Below are 22,268 nucleotides of genomic sequence, written 5' to 3'. Positions count from 1 at the left end.
TCCTTGACATTTCTCCAAAGAAGTTGAAAACTTATCTCCACACAAAAGCCTCCACATGGATGCTTATAGCAGCTTTATTCATCATTTCCCAGAACTGGAAACTACCAAGATGTCCTTCAATAGGTAACTGGATAAATAAACTGTGATACATTTATACAATGAAATATTTTCCAGCACTAACAAGAAATGAGATATTAAGTCATGAAAGGACATGGAAGAACCTTAAATGCATATTACTAAGTGAAAGAAGCCAATCTGAAAAGGCTAGTATGATTCCAAATATATGACACTCTAGAAAAGGCAAAACTATGCAGACACTAAAAAGATCAGTGGTTGCCAGGGGTTAGGGGAGAAAGAGAGATGAATAAGCAGAGCACAGAGGATTTTTAGGGCAGTGAAACTACTCTGTGTGATACCACAATGGTGTATACATGTCATTACATTTGTCCAAACCCATAGAACATACAGCACCAAAAGTGAGCTCTAATGTAAACTATGGACTTTGGGTGATTCATACATCTTCAGGAGAAACAGAATCCACCCTACTATCAACAAGACAAACTAAAGCAAATCTAGGGAGAGAAGTCATGATGACGGGGAGATTGGAGCTATGACATCCAAGATGATGGAGAGGAGTGCCCAGATTTAAGAGAGAGGGTATCGCATTCAAGGAACTGAGAAGACATCCCGAAAGAAGTAAGCTTAGGTCTGAGAATCAGGCGAGAGAATAGGGCAGGAACTGGTCCAGGGAGGCTTCAAGGTCACCTTGAGGACTCTGGACTTGATCCCAAGCACAGTAGAATCTGTTGAAGGATTTGCCAGGCATCTGCATCCTGCCCCACTCTGGCAGGTTTCCCTTCCAATGCAGAGAGGATGTCTGCCACAGAAAGCAATTCCCATGTTGACGTCCAAGTGTAGAACAGTGGTGATTGCTTCCAGTGTTCCAGGCTCATGGCCTCTTAACATAAGAGGATTCTTTTCATAATAGGTGAAACCAATAGTGGCTGCCAACAGTGAAATTAAATTATATGGGAAGAAAATTCAAACCCTAGAGAAGGGAAAGGAGAGAGCCAAAGGAGAGAGGTTCAAGATTCCTAGCTGGTTTCTTTAAAAAGTAAATCAACGTTTTGAACACCTATGGAGTGTCCTAGGGCTACAAAAATGAGCAGGATTGGCCTTCTTTATGCCTGCCCCCAAGTTCAAATGCAAATCAAAATATGCTCACAGAAGCTCAGCTTCCCACATCCCAACAATAATATCTTTCACTCTGGATAGTACTTGAAACCTTTTCCAAACCACTTTTACCCAGGCCATCTTGTATCTCCTTTCAACAGCTCTGTGAGGCCTCGGGGACAGGTATGATTGGCCCAGCTGGAAAAGAAAGGAACAGACTCTTGGAGATAAATAATGTGCCAAGGTTGCTGGCTGATGAATGGCCAAGATGAGTCTGTAACCCAGCTGTCTAACAGAATCCAATTCTTCTTCTTTTTTTTAATAATTAATTAATTAGGTTGCACCAGGTCTTAGTTGCAGCAGGTGGGCTCCTTAGTTGCAGCTCGCGGGCTGCTGAGTTGCAGCTTGCTGGCTCCTTAGTTGTGGCATGCGAACTCATAGTTGCAGCATGCATGCTGGCCCCATGCATTCGGAGCACAGAGTCTTAACCACTGAACCACCAGGGAAGTCCCAGAATCCAATTCTTTGATTGAATGTATAATGGCTTATATTCCCCCTATATGAAATATACAAAGCATATAATCAAAACTTTCTTTAGGTAATCAGTTTGCAACGTTATTGAAAGAGCCACTTGCCCTTTTAGTGATACCAGAAGAAATAATCATAGCAGCCACAGCTAACACTGAGTGTTTTCTATGTGCTAGGAGACATATGGATACTTCCATTTAACCCTCCCATCTCTATGGGATGGGTAGGATTACTGTCTACTGTGAAGAAACTGAGATTCAGCTGGTAGGTCTCAGAGCTAGGATGATTCCCAAACCTGGTACAGTTTTTCCCTTGCATCGGGGAATATTAAAACCTCTGGGCTCTTTTTCACCTCAAGAGAAGGGGCACTCGATGATGTTGGGCAGGTTGAACCCTGGAAGAAAAAGCTTGTGTGAGTTTTGAGAAAGATGGCTTTTATTTAGATAACTTAGAAGATATACCACTGCTCAGCATCGAGAAGCTGCCCTCATCCTTTCCTGAAGTGTAATCTGGAAAGAGGGATATTGTACAAGAAAGGAGTGAAAACAAGACAAAACAACAAAAACCCCACCTCTGGACAGTCTTCCTCCCGTTACCCAGCACATGCTCATGGCAGAGACCAGTAGAGTGATCCAGGGACCCAGCTGGGCCAGGCAAGGTCAGAGCAGCAAATTCTCTCTGCTGCCGGTTGCATGATCTTTACCTTTTCTGACTTTTCTTTCCCTTCAGAGGAAACATCAGCCTAAGAGTTACCGTCCTGGTTACTTCAGATTTGAATCAAATCTAACAGCTCAATGTTCAAGCAGAAGGGGTTGACCCTTGCCTTGGAAACCAGTGAACTCCAGATCAGTGTTTATTATCCCACACTATCTAGAATGAATTATTTAGCATATATATATCATTTATATATTTATATAAATAATTTAAATTGCTTAATTCTTGCTTTATTGGAAGATTGTTTTGTTTATAGTTTACAATTAACCAGAACAGCATATTTTCCTAGTAAAAATAAATTGAAGCAGAAAATCATAAGCAGCAAGATTCAAGTGAAAGGGCTACACCAAATTTGGGATGGTTTTGACTTCTGCAGAAGGAAATTTATCTTGGAATCTTAATGCTTTCTTTTAAAACCTGGGGACAAGGGGACCCAGTCACAGGGACATTCATTCAAGGGACAAGCTGTTAGGGAAGAGAGGTCTCCAAGCTATTAGGCAAGTATGGTCCAGAGGCCAATGTGGATTCCATTTCCGGGGACAGAGGGTGCTGGTGTACCCTCCTGGAGGCTCAGCTGGGTGGGGTGTGTAACCACCCTCCTGTCTCGTGGGGGCATGTTTATTTTAGGAGAATACCCCCGTGCTCCTGCAGAGATGCTGTTAGCAGACCAGGCCTCTTCCCCAGAGACTGGCTGTTATCAACCCCCAAGGGCCTCAGTCAGTAATGTCGTACCTTTGCCTCCAAAGCCAGTGAATGGGACACTGAGCCTGGGGCAGAATTTTAAACATGAGTGACTTGCTCTATGTTCTCCCTGTGATTGCTTAATTAATGCTATTATTTTCCAGCCAAGTTAATTTGCCAAGGCCTGGCCTGGTCCCCAGACTAATATCCACAGCCAGCTGAAGCCTTCTTGATTGTAGAGAGTTGAGTCTGTTCCTTGGAGAAGCAGCCCTCCGTAATGCATGGGAGTGTCTGTATCTTTGGCCCAGAAGTCACCTAGACCAGACAAGCCTGGCTGTCATTAAAGAAGATATGGATTAAACATGGAAAACCAGCTTGTTGGGAAGGGCCTGTCGTCACCTGCGCTACCAGGCAGGGGGCGGAGTACTGCCAGCCAGCACTTGATTAGTTGACTTCCTGCCATCTGTTGTTGAGGACGTGAATGATTTGATCTGGAAAGTGGCCTAAGAGGAAGCTGGATTCTTCATCCTGTGCCCAGGAACATCATGGCGATAGATGGGCACTTGGCTGAAGTTCCTGAGAATTCACTGGCCACTGTTCCACCCAGCACACACCTATCCCCACTTTTGGTCCCCGCTTCCACTAACTATACACAGGATCCTCTGGCATTCAGGATATACCTTCATCAGTAGGAGAAAGCAAAATAAGGTTGGTCCTCTTGTGGGGTCTGTATCCCCAGGCCTCTCACTGTCACCCTTTATTCCTACACCTCTTCTTTTTATTTCTGCACCTACGTTCCCTAGCCAGGGCTGCATCTAGTAATAATAGTTGTTTACTGAGCATATTTAGATAATGTGTTACAACTTCCTGTGCATTACTAAACAACAACTCTCTGACGTAGATAAGTTTATTATCCATGTTTTACAGATGAGGAAACCGAGGCACAGAGACATTAACTAATTTTCCCAAGGCCATGGAGGCAAGAACTGGCAGGCCCAGGTTTGTCTGATTCCAAAGCCTCTTGTCTTCTTGGTTAATAATATCTCTGAGATATATAGTGTAGTAGTTAACCCTGGAGCCAGACCACTAGCTGTGTGACCCTGGACAAGCCGTTTAACCTCTCTGTGCCTTAGTTTCCTCATGTAAAATATAAAAATGTAAAATATATAAAATGTAAAATCTTCACATGCAGATCCAGAAATGTCCTCATTTGACATTGAGGTCCTGGAGGTTAGTTGGTCTGCCCAGGATCTTGCGGCTGGTGGGGAAGCCAGGCCAGAGGCAACTTCTGGACCCCTGCACTGGACCTCTCCTCTCTCACTCTGTAAGCATACTGAGACAGGTGGCCCAACCCGGGTTCGAAGACGTCTCCTCAGGAGCCAACCTTGTGAGTTTGCTGTGTGCCAGGCTCACACAGACAACTGACTCAGCATAACTGGCTAGTTCTGAATGTCTAGACCGAGATTCTACAGGCAGGAAAAAGTATAACCAGTGAAGTTACAAATGCCCATTGCACGCATACAAATGTTTCTAAGATCTGAACCTTGGAGTGACTATATCTGACAGCCTGGTCTCTAAGGATGTGATGTTGAGGGTCTTACCTACAGTCCTTCGACACTCTGAGGGTAAGGGAGCAAAGCTTGGAGCCTTGGCTAAATTAAAGCTAACCTACAGCTGATGATGACTCAGGCCCCACCCTCCTAACATGAAAATGAGACATATTCTGGGCATAAAGCTTCTGCTTACCTCCATCCTCAGGATGCACCAGTCACCTCTTCACTTCCCCTGCCCTCTGCTTTCATATCTTCCCTTTTTAATGAGCCTTCTTTTTTGGCTACCATAGCCAATCCTAGAACCTCGACTCTTTATGACATTCCTTTATGGTCAAATATCTCATTCTGTTGTCAGACCTTGGGTTCCTCCCATTCTTGGTTGGAAAATGCAGGCAGCACACCTTTGTCACCTTTAGTCATTACCACTCTTTGTGGCACAGACTTAGGTAACCCTGGCTGTGTTTCATTCTCATCTCAAAGAAAACACAAATAGGACTACAAATGCATTGAATAGGACCGTAGATTATTTTTTAAATGTCTTGGGTGTACAGGGGATTATGTACATACCACACGGCAAAATATGTTGAGGTCCCTTTAAGCTTTGCCTTCTCTTTTCCTAAAGTTGTTTTCCCTTCATCAACTGAATCTCTTTGCTGCTGCTTATTGTCTCCCTTTGCCCCAGCCTTTCTCTTCCTCTCCAGATTCTCTGGCCCTGAGTCCATTCTAGAGAAATAGAGGTCTCTACTAACCTCCTTACCCGTCACCCTCGTTAGCAAAACAAACTCTCAGTGTTTCTTTTCTTGCCCACTTTCCTTCTCCAACTGGAGGAAGGGATTTCACCCTTCTTAGAAAGGAGTAGGAAAGATATGGAAAAATATTGTTTCATAAGGAGAAAGAGGAAGAGGTTGAACGTATAACATGCAACCATTATATGCCGGAGATATTCTCATTTCCTGCCCAAGGTTAGTATGTGCTATTCATCCAGGAATACGGCAGCTTGCTTAAGGACCGGGCCCATTTCTTCAGGGAATGAAACCAGGTTGGCTTGGCCACAGAATTATGGCTCCAAAGGTGTTTTCTAAATAATTTAATTAGATGCCAACCATTAGAAATAAGATCTGACACAAAAATATTGACATCTGGCTTCGCTTGAAAAATTGGAGTTTTGGCATGCCTGGCCTGACTGTAGTCAGAGCTTAATTGGAGCTGCCCCTCCCACCTTCCTTAGATGGGGCCTGCATGCCACAGGGTACCACCCTTCTCTATTGTGTTCTTCATACCAAAGGAGCATCAGTTGCCATCTATTATCATGCTTGTACTCTTTCCTTATGGTAAATAGAAAAGTAAATTTAAACATAGGTAAATAAGAGATCTCAGGGCTTTTGTGCTCCTTGCTCCTACCCATTAGTTCATTGATCTCACCTGCCTGGTCCCTGTAAGCACTCAAGGTTGTGAGCCTACATAACTGGGTGCTTCTTTCCTAGCTTCTCGTGGTTCTGGTGCCGATGTGTGGCAGACACCCCACAATTCCCGATGGATTGAATGACCGGATTAAATCCCACAGGCCAGGGGACACCCTCACTGTCTAATGTCTGCTCTCCTGCACTCTCCCTCCCTCTTTCCTGCCGCTGCACAAGAGACGTAGCCCCTCCTTGGTCCCTCGACAAACCTTGGAGCGCCCTTTTGGGCCAGTTAGTCCAAAATCTTCTGCAACACCTGTGACTATGGAAGCAGGAGAAATAGTTCAAAAATATCTTAGCAGCACGATATCAATAAACCATGGTAGAGAGTTCCCAATTGCTGGGTTGTTATAAGCCAAGTCTAAGATATAAATAGCTCACAGTTTTGTGAATCAGCCAATTTAGTCCAGAGATTGATTTATAATCTTTTAAATCACTCAGCTTAGGCCCCCTTTCTCAAAGAGAATCGGCCAAGTAGGGGTGGGGTGGGCAGGAGAGGCACTGACAAAGCAACAAATAATATTATAAGGCATCTGTTCTAGATTTTCCAGTACACCTAATTATGCCTTTTTAAATAAGGATAATTTATTAATTGGACAATCAAATGTGATCTAATTCTTATGTCTTTATAAATTTTTTCATATAAATAACTTTAAGAATTAGGGAGAAAAATTCATTGTCACATTATCTGTCCAGATTTTATATGATAGTTAAACTATACAGCTCCTGTCCCAATAAAATTGGTACTTGCTGGGGAAACACAAAGAATTCTGAGGCTAAGGTGACTGGGTGATGTTAGGGCTGGGGAAATAAGATATGTATTCCTCAAGTATCCTTGGAAAAATGATGATTGTATTTCTTATTTGTGACTACCTCTCTCTCTAGTCTACTTCACCTTTATTTTATACCCCATTTAACTCCCTACTGGTTTCTAATAAATGTACCCTCTCCCTCTCATTAGACCAGAACAGTTTGAGGATGGAGCGTACCTTCTTTTCCTTTCTTAGCCCCATTAGTTCCTCACGTGGTACCCAACATGCAATAAGCTGAAAATTGCTCCTCGAATGAATGAAAATATTTTTCTGCTGAGTAGAAACTCTCACACCTTCCATCACTGTCCCCTCTCACAGCTATTCCTCACTGCTCCCTCCTCATGTGGAGGGAGACCCTGAGTGGGGTGGGGACACTGGAAGAAAGAAGCCAGAACCAGACCCACCTGCAGTTTTTCCCACTTTTGAAGGAAGTGGGGTATGGAGGAGCATCACTGCATCATGACTGTGATGCTGGCATGAGCTGGGGGTGTGGGCTCACAGGAAGGGGTGGCCAGCTGGACACCTGGTCCCTCACTGCTGTGCGCCCACTGTGAGGACTAACCCAGCTATTTTAATGGATGCCCTCAAATATCCTCATGCCCTGCTCAAACTAGTCCACTGGCATCTTATCCTTAATGCTTTAAAAATGAAGTTACCACAGCCATCCCCAAACCTGCTGGTTTTCTTTCATCGCCTTATAAGAAGACCTCCCATATTCATCCAATTCTTTCCATTCGCTGCCACCATCCTATAGGTGTTACTGAACTCAGGTTCCGCTGCTCAACAATCTAATACTGAGAGATAAGTGTTGGGTAAAAGGAAAGATAGCTTTATTGAGGAAGCCAGCAATCTTGGGAAGAAGGTGGACTCATGTCCCAAAGAACCAACTCCCCACTGCCCAGGTTTTGCTCAGAGATAATAGAGTAAGTCCTCTACATACAAACGATTTCCGTTGCGATAGCGCGTTCGTAAGTCCAATTTGTTTGTGAGTCCAACAAAGTTAGCCTAGGTACCCAACTAACACAATCGGCTATATAGTACTGTACTGTAATAGGTTTATAATACTTTTCACACAAGTAATACATAAAAAACAAACACAAAAAATAAAGAAAACATTTTTAATCTTACAGTACAGTACCTTGAAAAGTACAGTAGTGCAGTACAACAGCTGGCACACAGGGGCTGGCATCGAGTGAACAGGTAAGAAGAGTTACTGACTGGAGGAGGGAGAGGAGGTGGGAGATGGTAGAGTTGAAGGATCGTCGGCAATAGGAGACGGAGGGCAAGCTGCAATTTCACTCACGCCTGATGTTGATGGCACAGGTTCTGGTTCCTTGCTGGATTCAATTCTATCTCCCCTCTTGGAAAAGCGATCCAGTGATGTCTGGGTAGTAGCTCTTCTTTCCTCATCATAGATGACACGGTAGCACTGGATTGCTTCTGAACGGCTGCTGCAACCTTTGTGTACCATTCTATGTTCCGGTCCTGTGCCTCAAAAACTAACAATGTCTCCTCAAATAAAGAAAATCCCCTTGCCATTTCCTGTGTTGTGAATCTCTTCGGTTCTTCCCAGTACCAGCTACATCACTGGTGCTTTTACTCTTGCTTCCAGACATCCTGGGCTTGAAATAAAGTTACGGTACTACTGTACTCTATACAGTACTGTACAGTACAGTACACAAAAGCACAACCACTTGTAAAGGATGCACGCACATGACAATGTACGGCAGACACGTGAACTAACTTATGTGATTAGACATGTGAGTGCATGTTCGCATCTTTGAAAGTTCGCAACTTGAAGGTTCATATGTCGGGGACTTACTGTATAGGGAAAAGAGGAAAAGGACTACTCACTGAGGAGAGGGTTGAGGGGTGAGTGATTGGCTTGTGGACATTCTTCTGATTGGTTGGTGGTGAGGTAACCGGGAGTCAACATCATCAACCTTTTGGTTCTAACTGGTCTGGGGTCTACGTGCATATAGTAGTCTTGGTGGGAGTTTCAGTATCTGCAAAACAACTCAAAGGATGTGGCTCAGAATATTATCTAGAGGAGGAACCAAAGGTCCTTGACTTTGTTTAATGGCTAAACTATTATTATTTTGTCTTGCCTGACTATTTTCCCATGTTTTTGCATTTTCTCACTTACTGATTAAATTTATTCTTTGGAACTCAGGAAAGGCCTAGGAGGCTAAAGTTTTTCTATAAACAAGAGGCAGGCAGAAGACATGGAGGGGATCTGTCCAGGGGAGGCCCCAATGGATCCTGCTCGGTGACAATAAGGATAGGGTGACAACTCAAGAGCCCCAGATTAGTCAGTCTCCCTACTCCTACCTTGCCTGTCTCCAACCCTTTTTCCATTTAGTAGGCAGGACTATTTTTTTTTTAATGTAAATCAGCTAATTCCCCAGCTCAGTACCCTCCAATGGTTTCCTTTCACACTTAGAATGAAAACTCCAGGCTCCTTCCCCTGGTTGCATGATTTGACCTCATTTGCTACCAGTGTCCCCTTCTCCCCATCATTCTAGCCTCCTGGCCTCCTCATGGGCAGGGTCTCTGCTTTCTCTGCACCCTCTCTCTGAAATGATTCCCTTTCACCCTGTCTTTGGAGGCTCCTTCCTAAGAGAGGAAGCCCCCTTGCCACCCCCAAGCACCACCACACTGCCCTGTTTCATTTTCCTCCTGGCACTTAGTATTAACTGCAATTATCTATCCCACTTATTTCTTTACTTGTTTATTACCCACCTCCTCCATGTTGCAAGATGTAAACAGCACACAGATTTCCAGATACATTGTTTGGGGTCTTTCCTCGCCTTTGGTAAGAGGATTCCTGAAACTGTAGTTGCATACATAAACTCTTGAAATCAGCAACCTCAGAATAGTTCATTTTAGTCAGCAAAAAGATTAAAGAATTATTGTTAACTTTTTCAAGGAAAGACAATGGTATTGTGATCATATATCTAAAAAGTCTTGATCTTTTAGAAATATATATTAAAATACGTAATACTTATATATTGACATGAGACAATGTCTGAGAATTGCTTTAAAATAAATCAGAACAGGGCAATGGGGGATGGAAATGGATAGGAGTGTTGATGAATTGGCTCTAAATTGATAATTATGAAAGTTGAGTAATACATGCATGGGAGTTCATTACACTAGTCTTTCTACTTTTGTATATGTTTGAAATGTTTCAAAAGAAAATGTAAGAAAGAAAAAAATTCTTACAACATTTTCTGAAACCTGTCATAGACATAAAGACTCTTTCATTTAGACAGAGACACATTGTCTGCACTTTAGATCATGCCAACTCAAGTTCATCCTTGGATTGGGCTATGCACATATCATTTTAACAGCTGGCAGAGGTCCATGGTGCACTTCCAGAGTGTAAGCCCTGAGAACAGGGAACTTACATGGTGCTCCTGGATGTACTCCAAGCCTCCAGACCGGTGCCTGGAAAAAAACAGGCACTCAGTAAACATTGTTAAACACATAAATAAAGTACCCATTTCAGTTCATGTCAACCTTATCTTCCCAGTCACTCAGACTAAACTTCGAGATCACCACTGCCCTCCTTCTCTGGACTGCCTCTCTCACATGGGGCCCTTTGGTCCATCCCAATGTCAATGTCCTTCATCACCACTCACCTCCACCATTGCAACAGTCCAAACTGGTCTCTTTATTCCAGCCCTTCCCCTCGCTAGAGCATGCTTTGAATGTTACCAGAGAGTTCTTTCTGAAGCACATTGAAAAATCTACTTGAAAACTTTCCCTGGTTCCCCAATCTGGCCCCTTATTAGTAATAAACATATTTTATATTTTCACAATGTCTTATAGATGGCAAAGCTCTCTCACATGTCTTTTGATTTAATCCTCATGGTCCTCTGAGGCAGAAATCTCTCTTCCCATTTTACAGATGAAGAAACTGAGACTCAAAGACTCAAAATTAAACAGTGATGGAGTATGGACAAGAATTCAGTGCTCTACAGAATAAGGAGTTAATGGGAAGGAATGTGACTTGGTTGTGGGTTGGAGTAGGACGTAGACAGGGTGTATTGTTAGGTTGTTCACATCTTTTGTGGATTCTTCTATTGTGTGTGTGTGTGTGTGTGTGTGTGTGTGTGTTTTATTATAATGAAGTAGAAATTTTCACTTGAGTTCACTTGACTCTCAGGAGGGTTGCTTCTTTTAGCAAAGCTGCCAGGTAGGAGGTGAAGCACACTTTCCTGCAGGTGGGCTGGCAGGGCTGAAAGAGGCTGGGAGGGAGAGCTTTCTAGCAGCGGCTGAGCGTGGACCTCTCGGCCGGGAGTTGTGTCTACACAGGCCCTCCAGAGGCTTGCTATGTGGTATGCTAAGCTAAGGTAGTTCGCTCACGGCTCCTTCAAAGAACCTGCAGTGAAGACAAGCAGGTCACAAACTGGAGGCTGTGAGCCAGGGGCTATTGGCAGCTGTGATTTTTTAGAAGTGTAAAAAAACTTCTGAGCCAACATTTACAAATGTCCAGAGTCTACGTGGCTTAAAAATCGGAAGATCTGGCGTCCAAGGCCCGTCTTCCAGCACAGCCCCCCTGGGCTGAGCCACGTGACAGCTGCCCTCTGAGAAAAGGCTGAGTCTCAAGCCCAGACTAAGCTGATCAACTTCTCCATCATGCCTTCTGGCTCCTGCAAGCCTCTGAGTTTGGGACCCTAAAGCTTCATTAGCTTTAAGACGTTTGGAGCAAATGTTACCCTCACATTAGATGGGGCCAGAAGGTTGCAGAGGTCTTTGGGTTACTGAATCTTTTCAATGAGAGTGTATTATGTGTATGTAAAATCCATGTGGATAAAGAGAGAAATAATCATCGAGTACTCTCCCTGCCAGTCCACAGCTGCCTAACTCATACTTCTACCTTATGATCCAGCACACTTCCCTGTGACTCAGGCATTTGGGGTGTGCCCATCTACCCGGGTCCCTGTCTCTGAGCTCATACCGTCACCAGGAACATCGTTCCTGCACACTGGAAGCCCATGTCAGATTCATCTTTCTATCCTTCAAGTCATTTTCTACTCATTTGCAAACATATCCATATATGATTCTTTTTAACCTAAACGAGGTCATACTTTAAACACTGATCTTCAGCTAGAATGCAAACTCTGTGAGGACAGGAATTGTGCCTGAATTGTTCATTGTTATATCTCATGTACCTATACCACTGCTTGACGTATAAGTGCTAAGTAAATCTTTGTTCCATGAGTAAAGTGAAAAAGTCAACTTGTTTTCTTGCTCATAATGTCTGAGAGATCTTTCCATGCCAGTAGATATACAGATCTATTGAATTCTTCTGAACGGCTGCATACCGATCCATGTTATCAGTTACTGTAAATAAACACCTTGGTGGCATTTATATTCTTTCCGAATTTTCATTATGTTAAACAGCATTGGGAATGACTGTTTCTCCTTATGCATAATATGACTTGTGCAAGTAATTTTTGTAGAAATAATTCTTGGAAGTGAACTTTTGGGGTCAAATTGTAAACTTTTGGGGTCAAAATTTAAAAATTTTGAAATATAGCCACTTGGTGCTCTTAAAAGGCCAGGCCAATCTATAGTTCCAACAGCAGAGTATGAAAGTGTCTTCTTCTCCATTGCCTTGCTAACCCTAAATATTACCTATCTGTTTTATTTGGCCAAATGGATTTTAGCACCCTTATTTTCCAGGGGAAGGAAAGGAGGGAAGACAGAAGGAAAGTGGGAAAAGAGGAAATGAGGCGGGTGCATGTGAAGGAAGTGAAAACGTGCCTTGTTGGATTCCATGGGGAAAAAATTGACAAGAGGTATTTCATTTTGATTCTATAAATTTTATAAGATTAATGCTAAATCTGGAGTATATTATTGGCCATTTGTGCTTATCTCTGAAATACTTCTGGGAAAGTTGTCAGAACATAGGAAATTGTTGCCAAGAAAATAAAAAAAGAAGGAAAATTATAATTAGATCTCTATAAACATTGCAAGATTATCACCATACACGTGAGGAACAAAATTGTTTTCAAGGAAATTTTAGCTATTTTGTTGTATATGATATTCACAAGAACCTGTAGGTGTGTTTCTCCATTTTTATTGATTCTCTAAAGCACAGAAAATCCAAGCGATTAGCCTAACATCACTCAGTCAAAGGCAAAGACAAGACTTAGAACCCTGTTTCTGAGTCTCAGCCCAGTTCTCTTTCCTCTATGGTCTGCACAGTTATTAAACCACCTTTCAGTCAAATGTGGTCCACAGAAGCACATCAGAGATTTTTTTCAGCTCTTGCAACATGACACCTTCAACATATTGTTTAGAGCTGGTCGGTGCTGACATGATCTCGTGGCTCTGAGAAGGAGAAAATGGTGAGTTACTAAGAGCTTCTGTGTGTGTGCTTAACTCAAATCTATTATATCCCAAATGATGTGGAGCCTCTGAAATGATCATTGCGTTCAATAAAACTCCTCAAGGACTCCTCAACTTGGGGTCCAGTTTTAAAACAAAAAATATAAACAAACAAACAAACAAAATACTTGACTAGATTGTGTTCTCAAGGGCAAAAATGATTTTATTCACTTTTGTCTTGCCAAGCATGTGCTTGGCATATAGAAGGAGTTCAAATGTCTGTTGGATAGTTACAATAATAGCATGCTCATATTTAAAAACATGAAAAGCAATAACTTCTCTGGAGTTGCTGAAGAGGAAGACAAACAGTTGCATAAAGATTCTTGCATATGTGCAGAGTCTCTGCATTCTCTGAGATGTGTGGATGTACTGATATAATAATTAAGAGCAGAGGCTTTAAAGCCCAGATTTCTACAAAAAGTCTGTTCAAGGCAATTTAGGATTTCTCTAACCCTCTCCTCAAAATCCTCCCAGACTCCTTCCACTGCCTGCACTCCTACATGTTTAGATATTTATTTCAGCCACACTTCGTTTCCAGGTACCAAAATCTATATTAGTTACCTGTTGATGCCTAATAGTTTATCATAAAATTAGCATCTTAAAATAACAAACGTTTACTGTCTCACAGTTTCTGTGTGTCTGGAAACCAGTGTGATGAACTGGGAGTCTCACACTCAGGGTTTCTCACAAGGATGCAGTCAAGATGTTGGTTGCAGCTGCAGTCGTGAAGGCTCACAGGGATGACCCGCTTCCAAGCTCACTCACTTGACTGTTGGCAGACATCAGGTCTTCTCAAGTTGTTGGCCAGACATCAAGACCTTGCCACACCGTCCTCCCAATGGAGCAGCTCACAACTTGGAAGCTGGCTTCCCTCAGAGCAAGAGTCAGAGAGCAAGAAAGATGCTGAAGACAGAAGTTACAGCCTTTTTGTTACCTAATCTTGGCAGTGACATTCTACCACACTTGCCATATTCTGTTTATTAGAAGTGAGTCACTAGGACCAGCCCACACTCAGGGGAGGGTCACACAAGGGCACGGATACTGGGAGATGGAGTCACTGGGGGCCATCTGCCACTTACACCAGCTTAACATACATACCTTCCATTCTTTTCTTCCTTCCTTTTCCCATCCTCCCTCATTCCCTCTCTACTTTCTTCCAGCACTTACTGTGGGTCTACCACCACCAAGGAGCTACACCAGGCTCTGGGAACACAAAGCCTGAGAACACGGATGAGCCCAGCCTAGAAAGAGTCAACAAAATAACCATTTCCCAAGCTCAGTCACTCACTCATTCGGCCATACACATGGACTTCCTCAACCTTTTCTTGCTTTCTTTCTTTTTTCAAATTGAAGTATAGTTGAGTCACAATATTGTGTTAGTTTCAGATGTACAGCAAAGTTTTTCAGTTACATAATACATATTTTTTTCAGATTATTTTCCATTATAGGTTATTACAAGATATTGAAAATTGTTCTCTGTGTTATACAGTAAGTTCTTGTTGCTTATCTGTTTTACGTAGTTTGTATCTGTTAATCCCATACTCCTAATTTATCCCTCCCCTCCTTCTCTTTCCCCTTTGTGGAATCTAAAAAATATTACAAATGAATCTATGTACAAAACAGAAACAGACTCACAGAAAACAAACTTACGGTTACCTAAACATTTTCTTATTCAATGTTTTCTTTAAGTTGATTCACCTCTAAACTCTGACCTCATCTTAAGCCAGTTCTTAAAACTGGCTGTCCTTTAGCAGCGCATCAGGAGGCTATTTAGCCTATGGGTGAAGCAGATGCGGTCCACATGGGGCAGTTCTTCCCATCACCTCACAGTTGCTTTACCACCCACTTACTGCCACCCCGCCCCGAGGGGTCACCAGCAGGGAGGTGGCGGCTTCCCTGGGAGGACCCGCTCTCTTGCCCTGCAGCTCCAAGCTCCGCCCCCTCTTATTGCCCCTCCCCACCCGCGCTGTCCCCACGCTTGCCCCTTTCATCAGTGAAGGGGCAAAAGGACCTTGCTGCAGCTACACACAGCTCTCATTTACGAAAAAGAAACTCCTTTGCTTTCTTAGAAAGAGATGGAGCGTTACTGTGGGCGCTTGTGACCCCCGGTGGTAGAGAAGGGAAAATACAAGCGGTGGAGTCTAGGAGGCTGGAAGGTAGCATCTGTCACCTATGCCCTGGCGTCTCCACTGACACTGTGCACAACGGTGTCCACAGAGGGTGAAAGCAACACACACACAACGCTGAAACATCCTGTCTTTCACCTCGTGTTAAGCAGCTTTATTCACTTCTAAGCAATCAGCACCTCCACTAGTACAAAAACGTCCAGAAGATACAAATGCCCCTATTGTATCTGCATTTTTATCCCCAGTATTTTGGAGTAAGTTGTTGGAGGAGCTTCTCAAACTTCCCAGGTACCTTACTGGCCAGGAGGACTAATCTATATCTCTGGGGGCCTGGGGGGATAGTCCTAAGCTGCAGTAGCCAAAATAAAATTGTTTTGAAGTTTCATGATTTCTTATAAAAAACTCATGTGAATGCTGCATTCCAATGCACTAATATATCACTATGTTTAACATAAAATGATATTTTACCCAACTGTCTGAATCAAATCAGCTCTGTAGAAGGATTCATCATCTTTATGCAAAGCACCTTACCCATGACCCCTGGGCCTAAGGGTCCCCATTGTGAAGGGCATAGAGATCATGGGGACCTCAAGGAGCCAGGCTCCTCTGGGTCCAATCCCAGCTCTCCTGTTTCCTGGCCATGTCACGCTGGCAAATTAACTCCCTGCTCTGAAACACAGTTTTCTTATCTGTAAGAGCAATGTGAACCTCGGAGCTCTGGAGAGAGCCAGAACTGCCGAGAATGGTGATACCATCATCCATACAGTGTTTTACAAGTTACCAAGCATTTCCATGTGTTACCTTATTTGGATCAGGCACCTCTATGTGGAAGGAAGCCAGAAATCTAGGCTTGTGCCCGGAGGGACTCTGTGCTCCCGGCAAGTGATTTAACCTTTGAGAGCATCTATAGCCTCACGCATGAATGACCTGTGATAATGATGTTATAGGTTATTGGGATAATTAAGCATAATTTCCCCCCTACCCTTCATGAGTTCTTTTGGCTGGCCTAATGATTAAACTGACACAAGACAGCTTAACAGGAGAAAAGAAAAAAACCAATTTAATTCATATGCACAGAGGTCTTATAGAAATAGGACAATAGGAAATGACCAAAGTATCATTTTTGGACAAAGAAACTATTTGTGAAGATTTGACAAAACAAAGGGGCTTGTGCTTGGGGCAGCAGACTAATGAAGAAGTAACAAAGCCTGTCTATACAGCTTTCTTAGCCTTGAATTCCCTGACTCTGGTGATAAGGATGCTTTTTATCTTCCTGGTATGGGGAGGACACCTTTACACGGGAGATTTATTTCCTGCATTTGGGGGAAAGAGAGGGGTCAGGTGTTTTGGGTTTTGTTTTTTTTTAATCTCATTTTTTTCCCCACAGGCTCTTTATCAAGTAACTTTAGTTCAAAATAATCAATATGACATTGAGGCATATTTGGGGGCAGCCTGCCCTGGGACCCAACAACGTCTGTAACGTGGGCAAATCTCAGTAAGCAGTCAGTTTCCCTGGTCCTTGGAAGCAGCTGCAGAGGGTGGGTAAGCACACCAGCTCTGCAGCCAGAATGGCTCAGCTCCTGCTAGCTGGGTGACCTTGGGCAAGTTACTTAGCATTTTTCTGCCTCAGTTTCCTCATCTGTCGGAGAAGTATGAAAACAGCATCCTCTCAGAGGGTTGCGAAGATAAATGACTTGATAGAAGACACACTCACAATAGTGGCTGGCCCATAGGATGTTAAGGATTCCAGTAGGTATTTGTGTGCCGTTGATTGGCCATAGGGAAACAGAGGCTCAGAGAGGTTCCCCTCAAAATCAACATGCCTTCCTTTCCCCAAGTGGAAGATCCAGGATTTGAATCCACATTAAGATTCCAGATCTAGTCATATTTTCGCTGTTCTCCAACAGGGTCTCCTGGGAGTAGGGGCTGTACACTACATTAATTTATCCTCCACTGGAAGCCTCAACTCCCTGGAGTGGGCCCATGGAGGCCAGGGTTCACACAGTATTCCCTAATATAAACAGCAAGTCTTCTCAGGCTAATTACTTCTAGTTCATGGAATAATGCATTATTGCTTCCTGGAGAGGTTGGAAGATAGACAAAAGCCCTGTGTTTAATGGAATTTCTTTCTGAGACTAAGCAGCCCTCTCAGTTACCTTAAGATACTACAGAGAGCCAACACCATTGTTCTGATACCTAATACCTGCCTGGGCTCCAAAGAGTTATAAAACGTAAAAGTAGAAAGAGATTGTAGGTCATTTTCTCCCAATATAGAAGGGGATGGAGGTCCACCGAACTTAGAGCCCTGACCCACACTCTTATATCTGTTTTGATCTATTCTATGTAATAACCAGAGACTTCCTCATCTGGGCTCCACCAAACACTCTCCCCCACCTATTAACGCTGCCTACACCCACCCTCTGTCATTCTGTGTCCAAATGTCTTCTCATTTCCCTGAAAGACTCCAAATCTCCCTCTGCTCTTGCTCTCTCCCAGACCGTGACCTTCCTCCTCCTTACTACAGAGAGAAAATAGAAGCCATGAGGGGAAATGCCTGTAACTTCCACGGATGCACCAGCCCCTGCATCTCCTTGCCTGTCCCTGGAGAAGAGGGGTCTCTTCCAGTGCAGTGTCTGGGTACCATGCCATCCTGCCTTCTTAAGGAACTTATCCCATATTGGTTTCCTCATTTTCTCATAAATCTCCCCCATCGCCCTCTGCTGGTTCCTTCTACAGTAAGTCCCCTACATACGAACGAGTTCTGTTCCGAGAGCGTTCGTAAATCCAATTTGTTCGTTAAGTCCAACAAAGTTAACCTAGGTACCCAACTAACACAATTGGCTATATAGTACTGTACTGTAATAGGTTTATAATACTTTAATCACAAATAATACATAAAAACAAACACAAAAAACAAAACATTTTTAATCTTACAGTACAGTACCTTGAAAAGTACAGTAGTGCAGTACAGCTGTCTTACAGGGGCTGGCATCCAACGAACAGGCAAGAAGCGTTACTGACTGGAGGAGGGAGAGGAGGTGGGAGATCGTAGAGCTGAAGGATCGTCGGCAATAGTAGATGGAGGGCAAGCTGCAATTTCACTCATGCCTGACGTTGACGGCACAGGTTCTGGTTCCTTGCTGGATTCAATTCTATCTCCCCTCTTGAAAAAGCGATCCAGTGATGTCTGGGTAGTAGCTCTTCTTTCCTCGTCATAGATGACACAGTAACACTGGATTGCATTCTGAATGGCTGCTGCAACCTTCGTGTACTAACTTACGTGACTAGACATGCAAACACACGTTCGCATCTTTGGAAGTTCACAACTTGAAGATTTGTATGTAGGGGACTTACTGTAATCAAAATTTGCACATGGTTCTGCTTCTCCCATCTTTAAGAACCAATGAAAATCTTCATTGATCTCACACCTCCCTCCAGCCACTTCCTCATCCTTCTCTTCTCCAGGTTTCAGCCAGTTTTCTCCAGGTTGTCCAAGCTCATGGCACTCCATTTCTTCACCTCTCATCCTTCACAACCCCCTCAGTCAGCCTCACACCCTCACTGCACAGCCAACAGGGCCATCACCAAGGTCATCAACACATGACCACTATGTCAATTTATTCATGAATCCAAGGTATGTATTTGAATATCTGCTGTGCTGCAGACACTGTCCCAGGCACTGAGAATACACTGTAAACAAATAGCAAATATCCCTGTCCTCATGTGGCTCACCAGCTGGTCATGTAGGAGTGCAAAGGACACATTTCAGTCTTCATTTTCTTACCGAAACTCAGGTCTGGCTGCTCACCACTCGAAAGCCCATACTCGAGAGGCAAGTATTGGTAGAAAGGAAAGTCTGCTTTATTTTGGAGGCCGGCAACAGGGGGAGAGGCGGACTCATGTCCAAAGGCCAACTCCCCACTGCTGATCAGTGGGCAAGAGCTTTTAAAAGAGAGTTTCAGGAGCGTATAGGAAGAGGGAGGGGGCTACGGGCAGAAACAGTAGAGTCAGCTCCGACAGTCGTCTTGAAGTTAATCATGCGGTGGTCTGGTCAGTGTCATCTTGATTGTTTTAAGTACAGTTAATCTTCCGTTCCATTTCTTTGAGGCCAGTTCTCAGAATTGTGTCAGCTTATGTAATGGTTACAACCTGGTCATCATGTAGTTAACTTCCACCTGCTGGGGGTTTCAGTATCTACAAAACAGCTCAAAGGATATGGCTCAGAATATTATCTGCAGCGCTTGAGAGGAACTAAAGGTCCTTGACTGTGTTTAATGACTAAACTATTACTATTTTGTCCTGTTTGACTGCTTTCCTTTTGTTTCTGCATTTTCTCACTTCTCTGATTAAATTTATTCTTTGACTAAAGTTTTTCTACAGACAAAAGGCAGGCGGAGGACATGCAGAGGTTGTTCTGTTCTGGGAAGGCCCCATAGGGTCCTGCTCTGTTTCAATTTTACTTCATCTTCAATGGAATCTAATCACTCACTTATTTTTTTTTAATGTCTCGTACTGGGCATCACTTCTCTTAAATGGCTGATATAGCTCAGATTCCTTATCATCCCATCTGATTTAAAATTTTTTCATTCAACAAATTTTTATTGACTACCAAGTATGTGCCAAGCACTCTTTCTGGTGCTGAGAAACAGCAATGAAAAATAGAAAGACAAAAATCTCAGCCTTCATGAGGCTTATGGTTTAGTGGGAAGGTAGATGGAGAGTGCCAGGTGCAAGCGGGGTTAAATAGGGTGATCAGAGTCACTTCACTGATAAAGTGACATGGAACTAAGGAGGCAAGCTGTGCAGCATCTGAGGGAAAAGCATTCCAGGCAGAGGGAACAGGCAGTACAAATGCCCTAGTGCAGAGTAAGAGGGTGAAGAGTTGACAATAAGATCAGAGAGGAAATCAGGTGGGGGAGTGTGCGTGTTAAGTTGTGCAGGGCCTTGTGGTCCACCACCCTGAGTGAGCTGAGGGCTATTGGAGGGTTTTGAGCCAAGGAGAGAAATGATCTGACATGTGTTCTAAAAGGAACACCCTGACTGCCTTGTGGGGAACAGGGATGATGGTGGCTTGGACCAGGGTGATGGTGGTATAAGGGTGAGAAGTTATGGAATCCAACAGGGCACTGTGGAGCTCCGCAGGGCTCTTCTCCCTGCGGAGAAGAACCCTGACATCTTCTTCCCAAGGAGAAGAACTCTGACCTCTTCTCCCTGAGGAGAATCACGACCTCTTCTTCCTGAGGAGAGAGCCCTGTAGCGAGATGCCACTTGGGTGACCCCATCTCCTCCCACAGCTCCAATTGTCTTCTGCTCAATGACAGGTCCTACCCAGGCATCTTCTCTGAGCTTCTTCTCGGTGTTTCTATCTGGTTCTTAAAGTCATCTCCAAGTCTGCATGTCTTGCCCCTCTTAGACATGCCATCACCCACCCAGTTGCTAAGCCAGACATTTGGAAATTCACCTTTGATAGCTCCCCCTGCTTCACCTCCACATTCACTTAGCTCCATGCCTTGGAGTCACCACTTCTCTCCACATCTTCTCTAGGCCACCATTGTGTTGACACTAGCCTCCCAACTGAACTCACAATGTCCACGCCTGTGCCTCCAATCCCCACCCCTTCCCTAAGCTGAGGCAAAGAGAACTTTTAAAAATACAGATTTCAACAGATCATACCCCTGCTTAAAATCCTTAAATGCCTTTCCATGGCTCCTAGATAAATCCTTACTAAACAAAATCCTCACAAAACAAAATTCCAATCATACCCTGAAGTACCTCACCCCTTCCTGCGTCTCCAATCTTTCCCCATACCCTCTCCATCTTCCTCTGTACTCCAGACGTGTTAACCTTCTTCGGTTGCTTCTCACTTTAGGGCCTTTGCATGTGATGTTTCTTCTGCCTGGAAGACTCTCTCTCACCCTCTTAACTTTCTATATCCTCTAGGTCTCAGCTCATGTAGCTTTCCCAGGAAGACCTCCCACAAACCCTAGATGATGTCACAGCTCTCTCTCCACATACTCACAACACCTTGGATTTCTCTTTCACAGCGTCATCACAATTGGAAGAAATTATTTGTTTAAGTAGCTGTTTAATGCTTATTCATATGCTACGCTCTGTATCCTGTCTGTCTTCTCATCGTGGTATCTCCCATGTCAAGGACAGTGTGGGCAACAAAGAAAGGGCCCTTAGACGTAAACAAGAAGGTCCCTGCCTGGCTCATGCTCCTGACCTGTTCCAGTGATACCTCTTCTCATGGCGCAAGGAGTCTACAGGACCAAGGGATTTGTCTATTCAAGGCTCTGTCCTCCTTCTGGATGCCCAGGACCCTGGAATTATTTACCTCAAAGGCCTGGAATCCACTTAGATTGCCTGTAAACACCTCTTACCTGAGTTTCCCCTCACAAGGGTAGATGATGCCATCAGGGTGAGCCCCCCTTAGGCCTGGGGTGGGTGAAGTTGCACACTGCAGTTGGGACACACAAGCTAGAGCATCCATATGCCTGTGTGCAAGGACACTGTGTGCAGATTGACCTGGGAAGGGAAGAGAAGGTGTCAGGCCATGGGCGGGGTCAAGGTCAGCAGTCCTGCCACATTTGGGCATAGAACTCTGAGAATTCCAAGAATTCTAAATTCAAACCAGGCTTTCCAGGTCAGCTTGAAAGCAAATAAACCATTTTACGTAATGACTTGTTACCTCGATTTATAATTGTTAAATGGACACATGCTATGTGGATCTCTATTTGTATTCTAGCCCAGAGCCTTATAATAAGTTCTGTTAAATGAATAGATTTTATCCCTGGATCTCAGCTCAACTCACGAAGT

At 43.8% G+C, this 22,268-nt stretch overlaps 1 protein-coding gene across 1 annotated transcript in view; it reads right to left on the bottom strand.

The window, feature by feature from the left end:
• The window catches only part of MTNR1B (melatonin receptor 1B), a 35,782-nt gene extending 16,807 nt beyond the window's left edge, over nucleotides 1-18,975 (bottom strand). Inside the window, 2 exon segments of the mRNA XM_057553271.1 lie at nucleotides 4,481-4,562; nucleotides 18,804-18,975. Coding sequence (XP_057409254.1) covers nucleotides 4,481-4,562; nucleotides 18,804-18,975 — 254 coding nt within the window.
• Nucleotides 18,976-22,268: the final 3,293 nt, after the last annotated feature.

This window comes from Balaenoptera acutorostrata, chromosome 9, assembly GCF_949987535.1.
Source record: "Balaenoptera acutorostrata chromosome 9, mBalAcu1.1, whole genome shotgun sequence".
Classification (NCBI taxonomy): Eukaryota; Metazoa; Chordata; class Mammalia; order Artiodactyla; family Balaenopteridae; genus Balaenoptera; species Balaenoptera acutorostrata.
Note: the sequence above shows the minus strand (reverse complement) of the source record. Positions and strands in the feature narration are given on the sequence as shown.